The sequence below is a fragment of the Hipposideros armiger genome, unplaced genomic scaffold, assembly GCF_001890085.2.
Source record: "Hipposideros armiger isolate ML-2016 unplaced genomic scaffold, ASM189008v1 scaffold_29, whole genome shotgun sequence".
Taxonomy (NCBI): Eukaryota; Metazoa; Chordata; class Mammalia; order Chiroptera; family Hipposideridae; genus Hipposideros; species Hipposideros armiger.
In genome coordinates this window covers 2677655-2686245 of record NW_017731379.1, presented here as the reverse complement: position 1 = coordinate 2686245, position 8591 = coordinate 2677655, and the positions used below count along the sequence as shown (strand labels likewise).

Below are 8591 nucleotides of genomic sequence, written 5' to 3'. Positions count from 1 at the left end.
CAAGATGGAGGAGGGATAGTTTTCTGTCTTTTTAAAATAGGAGTTGCACTGGGTACAGAGGCTGGGAAGAAAAATTGGCAATGGGATGATAATCCTTAGAAGAGGAAGAAGTAGAAGAAGAAGAGGACATGAGGATGTGAATACAGATGAAAACCATATAAGTAAATAATTGGCCTGAAGCTTCTGAATAATTGAACTTTCTCCTAAGTTATTTCCTGCCGGATCTCTTTGAAATACTCATGAATAATAAGTACTTGATTGTTTTATTTCTATATTATCTAAGACTTTGCTTCATGTAACATTTTTAAATGTTGTATTTCTTTAGGATACGTTTAAATAGCTTTATTGAAGGAGTAACATTTTCATACTTAATGTTTGCTAGGCACTGTACGAGGCACCAGAGAAAAGTCTAATGTTTTCCTTGGCTTAAGGAGCTTAGTCCAACATAGGTGATACAAATAGGACATTTGCTTACAGATGTCTATACTATGCCTCGGTCATTAACAAGTTGTACTCCAGTACTTAGGCTAGAAAGAAAACCTTCCAAACTGTCACGAACCTGTACATTTTGCTATCCAAAGACCTGGAGAAGATCCCTAGCTTGGTGTCTAGTTCCTTGGGATCTGTTATATTGTGGGGATTTTTCTTTTATCCAAGACCACTGGACTATGGGATATATTCTTTACTTCACCCATATCCCCCTAATTGTATATATTATATATGTTGTCACTTATTTATTTCCGGGGCTCAGGACAGGGTTGAGGGTTGCTCCTGAATTGTGGATAGCAGTGAGGCCAATGCTCAGTCAACTGTACACCTCTCTGGCAGCCTGGTTACTTCTTTGTGCTTCTCATCATTAAAACCAACTCCTGTAAGAAACAGGTCCATACACGAGTATTCAAAGAGCATTAACCAGTTTACTTTTTCTTTTAAGTATACTTAAATTGGTGCAAATATATACCATACATTTTCTCCATCTTTGTTGTTTCTTTTGCAGGTAGTAACCATGGCTATGTTGGTGCTGGTAGTAGAATGTCACGAAGAGCACATTTATGCTCCGCTGCTCCCAGTAGTTTATTAGACATCGATCCTTTCATTTTAATACATTTGTTGGACCTTAAGGACCGGAGCAGTATGGAAAATTTGTGGGGCTTACAGCCTCGCCCACCTGCATCATTTTTGCAGTCCACAGGTAAAATATTAATGACTTCCCTTTTTTTGTGGTTCCTCAAAAGAACTCTTCAGTTTTAATCCAAGTATTTCATCTAAGTGTCAGAGCACAGTATGTCTCTATAGCAAATTGACTTCATTATCATAAAAATGACATCAATCAAATTAATTTTTGTTACTGTTCAAAGGTCTTTTGTGCAAAAATGTCAAAATGCCTGTAAGAATGTTTTTCTATGATTTGCCATTTAAATTGTATCTTAAGTGACCGTTTGATCCAAATAAAGGACAGTTTTCCTTTGTGAATGGACTTAGAGTGTTTTGCAGGCTTAATGAATACCCTGACTTCCAAGTGGAACTTTCTAAATTGAATATAGAAAAAAGATGGTTTACTCACACTTTGATGTTCAGTAGCCTAAAAATATATACCAGTTAGCAGCAGTATTTTATGTGGTGTATGTGCAGAGGTTATTTGTTGAAGAGAATTATATACGCACACATATTACGTAGTCAACTTGGACTTTTTGAAACTCTCAGGCATAATCATTTTGAACAGCTAAGACTTGACCTTTGAATAACACATTTTAAAAACCGTTTTTGTTGGAAAGCTTTTTAAAATATACTGAACATTTTTCTGCCTTCATAAACAATAGCATTGTACAAATCAAATCAATGATTTAGAACAGTGATGCTTCTTTAAAGCCGCGGAATTCATTTTTCAAACAAAATCTAAGGTACAGCTTCAGTGTAGAAAAACAGAACGAGAGATGCTCTTAGTGGGGCGTAGACACAGAGTCTGGGTTCCTTAGGCCTCTTCCTTCCTGAGGTATACTTCCTGAAAGTCTCCCACCAGCTTATGAAACCACCTGGCTTTTATCTAGGTCCAAGTATATTTCACATTATACTTGTGCTTTTGTAACACTTGTCACGTTATATATAATTTTATGTTTTTTTCCTGAGGCATTTATATTGTAAAAAACTTGGAAAATAAAATTATAAAAAGAAAATAAAAATCACACGTAGTTCTTGTGATCAATAAAGAAATACTTTTTAAAAAAAAATACATAACACATTGGCAAAGGTTTTGCCTAAATTATAACCAATGTTTGCAAAGACCTGGTGAAACAGTCAAATTCTGGCTCTGCAGGTGTGTACATTGGTTTAACCTTTCTGACCGAAAATTTTATAGTAGGCTTAAAATATTTCTGCCCTTTGATTTTGTAATTTCACTTAGAGTAATATATCCCAAAGAGAAAACAATCAGTTGTTTGAAAATATCCAACAATACAATTAGGGCTGAAAAATGACAGTTTAACCATGTAATATTATATTTTATAGAAAGGTAAAATCATGTTTTTGAAAAATACTCAAGTGTTACTGGAAAAAATGCAAGCTATATAAACAGAACAAGATCTTCGTTGTCTAAAAATTTAGTTTTCTGTATAAAATTAATGATACAAATGAGATGACTTGAGTTTTTTTGGTTTTTGTTTTGTTTTGTTTTTTTTAAGCTGAGCCATCCTGCCACCTGTTGGCAGCTCAGCGGCTGCTCAGCTCGGGCTGGACTCGAACCGCTGTTGCTCAGAGCTCAAACTCTTGAGCGAGCTCTTAACCAACTGAGCCACTCGGCCGGCCCTAGAGATGACTTGAGTTTTAAATCCAGATGATTAAAATGACAAGAAGATGGAGGGAATAGTGGAGAGGAAGAGCAAACCTTGCATGCCAACATCTTGAGTTTGACATAACCAGTGGGATAGCAACGTAAAGATGCCTTGTAGACAGCTAAAAATTAAGAACTGGAATACAGGTAGTTACTTGCCTAGAGATGATATTGGATAACTAAAACTAAGGGAATAAGATTGCAAAAAAGAGAGTATCAAGGAAATTTTCAACAGAAAAGGGCCAGAGACATTTTCGTGGTGAACATCTGTTTTTACTGAGTGTGTGGAAGATGACCCAGATGAAGAGCCTTTGGAAAGGACACAAACCACGAGAACAGTCATGGAAGCCAAATGGTATTAACCTATCCGTGAGAGGGTATTAAAAGCAAATGTTGCAGAAAGACCCTGCTTTCTTTTTATTAAAATGCTTGCCTGCATTTCGATGTCTGTTTTAGTTCTTTGTGTATTTTTTCCTTCTGAATCTGTATACCTTTCATTTTTTAAATGTTTTTTTTAATTGGGGAATTGGGGGAGGGAACAGCATTGGGGAATCAGGGAAGGGAAACCGCCAAGTTGCCGTCCTTTTGTTCTTCAGTCTAGTTGTGGAGGACATCGCTTCTCTGGCCCATGTTGGTATGATCATTGCACTCTTTCCGGGTGAGGCAGATCGGTCACTGGCCATTGGACGGTGGCTCACGGTGGTTCATGGCAGCTTATCTCCAGTTCGAGCTGTTGTTCACCATCTTAGCTATAGAGGGCACAGAGTCACTGGCCCTCATGTGGGATCCGAACCGGGGCCCTGCTGTTCAGAGCTCACGCTCCCAAGCCAGCTCTTAACCAACGAGCCACTTGGCCGGCCCTCATTTCTTTTTCTTATCTTACTGTATTAGCTAGGATTTCAGTGCAATGTTGAAAAGGAGTGGTGAAAGGGGACATCCTTACCTTGTTCCTGATATTGGTGGGAAAGCTTCAAGTTTGTTAACATTAAGTTGTTTTTACGTAGACATTCTTTATCACGTTGAGGAAGTTTCCTTATAGTCTTTCCTAAGAGTTTTTTTAAATTATGAATGGATGTCGGATTTTGTCGAAGTTCCTTTGCATCTGTTGATATGATGCGTTAGATTACCTTCATTTTTTCGAATGTTGAAATAGCCTTGCATACCTGGGATCATTTGGTTGTAGTGCATAATTGTTTTTAATGCATATTTAGATTCAATTTGCTAATTTTTCGTTGAGGATTTTTGCATGTGTTCATGAGCGATATTGGTCTATAGTTTTCTTGTAATGTCTTTGTTTAGTTTTGGTATTAGAGTAATACTGTCCTCATAGATTGAGTTAGGAAGTATTTTGTCTGCTTCTCTCCTTGGAGTTTGTAGAGAATTGGTATATTTTCTTCCTTAAATATTTGGTAGAATTCACCAGTGAACTCATTTGGGACTGATGCTTTCTTATTTAGAAAGCTATTAATTGTTGATTCAATTTCTTTAATAGATACAGGCCTATTGAGATTGTCCATTTCTTCTTATGTGAGTTTTGGCAGATTATCTTCAAGTAATTGGCCCATTACATCTAGGTTATTAGATTTGTTGGCATTGTTCATAGTATTCCTTTATTATCCTTTTATTCTTTCAACTCATATTGAGTGAACACCTACTATCAGACTCACTGCAAGTGCTTAACTACAGTGCTGTAAAAGGAGCATCGTAAGAGGTATCAAGTTAGAACCAACTGGTAATGTAGCTAAACCAGATTATAAGGTGCATGTAGTGGTGAGTAGAACTGGAAAGTCAAGTTGGGTTCATTTTATGGAAGGCATTCATAATGGGCAGTGGAGAGCCATTGTTTTAGTTTAGGAGTGGTTTGATTCAAACTGTAGTTTAGAAACGTGAGAGTGCCTAGAAAGCAATCAGAAATGGAAGTTTAATCAGAGGTACTATTGTAGAAGTTTATTTCAGTGGTTCCTAGTATAAGAAGGCAAATTCATACCTTTCTCTGTATTCTCTCAATCATATGATTAAAAATATGTAGAGCTGCAGGTAAAGTCTTTAGAATTTTTTGACATAAAAGTTCTACTTAACCTCTAGAGAATACATTAATCTAGGCAATATCTAATTAAGATTTGACTTATAGTAGGGCTATGGCAATATTTGGAACCTCGTGAAGTTAGAATGTATAGGGCTTGGCAACCAGTCGGAATGTGGTAAAGAGGACTCTGAAGAAGCTTAGGGGAGCAGAAGGGTGGCACCACTGACAGATGCTGAAGCCTGGAGGAGAGGCTGTAGAGCGCTATCATTCCTGAAGGCTACAGCTGAATGATAGGAGAGAATTTACAGATGAGAGTCTCCATTCTAATTAACCTTGTAACTTGGCCAAGTCAGGAAGCCTTCTCATTGTCAGTGTGGCATAACTGATAAAGGCTTTTTATTATGATATTGAGAAATCTGGAGGTCAGTGATTCCAAGTTCATCAGGTACTTAAAGGCAGGGCGCTGGGGGATGTCTTCCTGTGATTGTCTTCCCTCTTCTCTCACGGTAACAAGATGACTACGACAGCTCTGCGTGTCATGTGTTCACAGAAATGTGTCACTAACAGGAAGAAAAAGACGACGGAAAAGAGACCCTATTCCTGCCACCCTGGAGAGCAAAGTTCCTGATAATTCACATCACTAACTCTGGAGGCGGAGTTCTTGTTTTGCATTACAGCTCTTCTGCTTATTAGCTCCGTTACCTTGAGTATATCGTATAACCTTTTTGTGTCTTTCCTCATTTATAAAATGGAGATAAATAATAGTACTTACTTACCTCAGAGGATTGATGCACAGATTAAATGACTTAATATTTTAAAAGTATCTGACATTCAGTGAGCTCTTTATAGATGTTTGTTAAATAAACACAGTAAAATCTTCCTATCAGGACAGAAAATCTTTCCCAGAAGTACGCCCCTCCCAGACTTTTGCCTGGCCACTGAGTCATGTGCCCCCCCTAACCACTGTCACAGAGGAAAGCTTAGACCAGTCCCAGACCCATATCAGTGGGCAAAGGAGGGACCTACCTTCCTGAGGACATTGCTGCCCACCTGATGCCTGAACAAAATCGGTCCTTTTGGCAAGGTTAGAAAGAAGACAGGGAATGACTGTTGGGGACACTACAGTGTCTACCTTTTACTGCTGTATTTCCTCTTGCGTGGCGAAGATTGTTGCATTGTATACGCAGGTTCAGCTATCATTCCTGCTAATAAAGGGTTTGTTGTTTGTCTAGTTAGGGTCTCGTTTTGGAGGGTTGTGTGCTCACACGTGTGGTATTTTTTTTGGAGGGGGGGAGCTTGATCTCTTTGCTTTGAGTCAATGTTCTTTGATTTCCAAAACGTCTGCCTCTTTTTCCCTTCCTGCAGCAGAAAGTTTGTATTTTCCTTGTTCATGCCTCTCATTTTAATATTTGGGTAAGGGTGGGGAGGGGAGGGGAGGAATTAAAACAACTTCAGCTGCTTTGGTGACCCTCCGTGACAGGGAACTAACTATTCTTTTGGTTAAAAAAAATTTTTTTTTTCTTTTTTCTTTTTAGGGGACTATTCTTTTCTGATTTTCCATGGCATTTAATAGCTGCATCTGCATTGAATAGTAGTTCAGTAAATTAACTTTTTAATGTAGTTGGTATATTTTTTATATATAATGGAAGCAGATTTGACTAAGTATTTGGCTTTTAGGTTTTTTAAAAAAGTTTTAAATTATGAACATAACAAAACCTCAGTGTAGAAAATTTGAGAAAAGTAGAGAAGTATAAAGAAGAAAGCACAGGCTCTAGGGCAGCTTTTTAAACATTTAGAGTTAAATATATAATTCAGATTTGAGTGATTATAATGTGACCCAGATTCTAACTTTGAAGTTGTGAATAAAATTAAATACTTGTGACTATCTTTTTTAATGGCATTTAATGTATGCTTTTATTATTGATACCACCTAAAGCATCTTAGCTTATTTACACATCAAATTTGCATATATTCATAGTACAAAATGATTTCATGAATGTTAAAAAGTCTGTATTAACATGAGTTGTCACTTTCTCTTTGAAGCGTCATATTCTCGAAAAGATAAAGATCAAAGGAAGCAGCAGGCAATGTGGCGAGTTCCCTCTGACTTAAAGATGCTAAAAAGACTCAAAACTCAAATGGCTGAAGTCCGATGCATGAAAACTGATATAAAGAATACACTTTCAGAAATAAAAAGTAGCAGTGCTGCATCTGGAGACATGCAGACAAGCCTTTTTTCTGCTGACCAGGCAGCTCTGGCTGCATGTGGCACCGAAAACTCTGGCAGATTGCAGGATTTGGGGATGGAGCTCTTGGCAAAGTCATCAGTTGCCAGTTGTTACATACGAAACTGTAAGTGAAAAAGATCCTATTAGTGCCGTTTCTCCACATGTCATTTAGGAAGCTAGAGGGCAGGGTCTTTTCAGAATAATAATTTAAACATCTCTCTTTCAATGAATTAAAACTGCAACTACAGACAGCCTCTTCTCCCATGTAAAATTGACTATTTTCTACTGCATAATAAAGCTAACATTTCTTGATTGCCTATTCTGTACCGGGCAATAAATAAGACAAAATTTTTAATCTCATGGATCTGGTACTCATGTATTTGTTTGGTGGGAATTGGACATCAAAATGTGTAGACAGGTGAAAATAACTTTAGTTAGTAAAAAGTGCTGTGAAGGAAAACAGAAGAGTGAGATGGGAAGAGAGATATGTCCAGAAGTGGAATAGCTAGATTACATGGCAATTCAAGTTTTAATTTTTTAAGGAACCACCATAGTATTTTCCATAAAGGTTGCAGCATTTTACATTCCCACCAACAGTGCACACAGGTTCCAATTTCTCTGCATCTTTCCCAACACTTTTTTTTATTAGCTGTACTAAATGGACGTGAAGTGGTATGTCATTGTGGTTTCAATTTACACATCCATAATGATTAGTGATGTTGAGCATCTTTTTCCGTGTTTACCAGCCATCTGTATATATCTTCTTTGGATAAATGTCTATTCAAGTCCTTTGCCCATTTTTGAATTGGGTTGTTTTTGAGTTTTAAGAGTTCTCTATATATTCTGGGTCAGCATATGATTTGCAGATATTTTCTCCTACTCTGTGGGTTGTCTTTTCACTCTGTTGATAGTATAGTTTGACTAACCGTTCTTAATTTTGATAAAGTCCAGTTTATCTTTTTTATTGTCTGTACTTTTCGTGTTATACTCCAAGAAAACATTGGTAAACGCAATGTTTCAAAGCTTTTCCCCTATGTTTTCTTCTAAGACTTCTTCAGTATTCTGGATCTTTTGCATTTTCATATGAATTTTAGGATCAGTTTGTCAATTTCTGCATGTAAAAAAGACAGCTAGAATTTTTATAGGAATTGTGTTGAATCTGTAGATTAAGTTTGAGAGTACTGCCATGTTATAATAACAATATTAGGTCTTCCCAATCAATGAACACACAATATTTTTCTTGTCTTCTTTATTTCCTTTCAACAATGTATGTAGTTTTCAGTGTGCAAGTATTGTATTTCTTTAATTTTTTCCTAAGTGTTTTATTCTATTTAGTGCTATTGTAAATGGAATTGTTTTTTACATTTCATTTTCGGATTGTTCTTTGCTGATGTATAAAATGACAATTGATTATCACTCTTGTATCCTTCTACCTTGAGGAACTGTTTATTACCTTTTAATGCATCTCTTTTGTTTTCTTTTATTTATTTTTATTCTTTTTTTTTTTTTT

At 36.7% G+C, this 8591-nt stretch overlaps 1 protein-coding gene across 4 annotated transcripts in view; it reads left to right on the top strand.

The window, feature by feature from the left end:
* Positions 1–8591, top strand: part of TRIM37 (tripartite motif containing 37) — a 123570-nt gene that overhangs the window by 68301 nt on the left and 46678 nt on the right. For all 4 annotated transcript variants that reach the window (XM_019636709.1, XM_019636707.1, XM_019636708.1 and 1 more), the window contains exons 18-19: positions 998–1192; positions 6897–7205. In XM_019636709.1, the coding sequence (XP_019492254.1) occupies positions 998–1192; positions 6897–7205 (504 nt within the window). The remainder of the gene's footprint in view (positions 1–997; positions 1193–6896; positions 7206–8591) is intronic.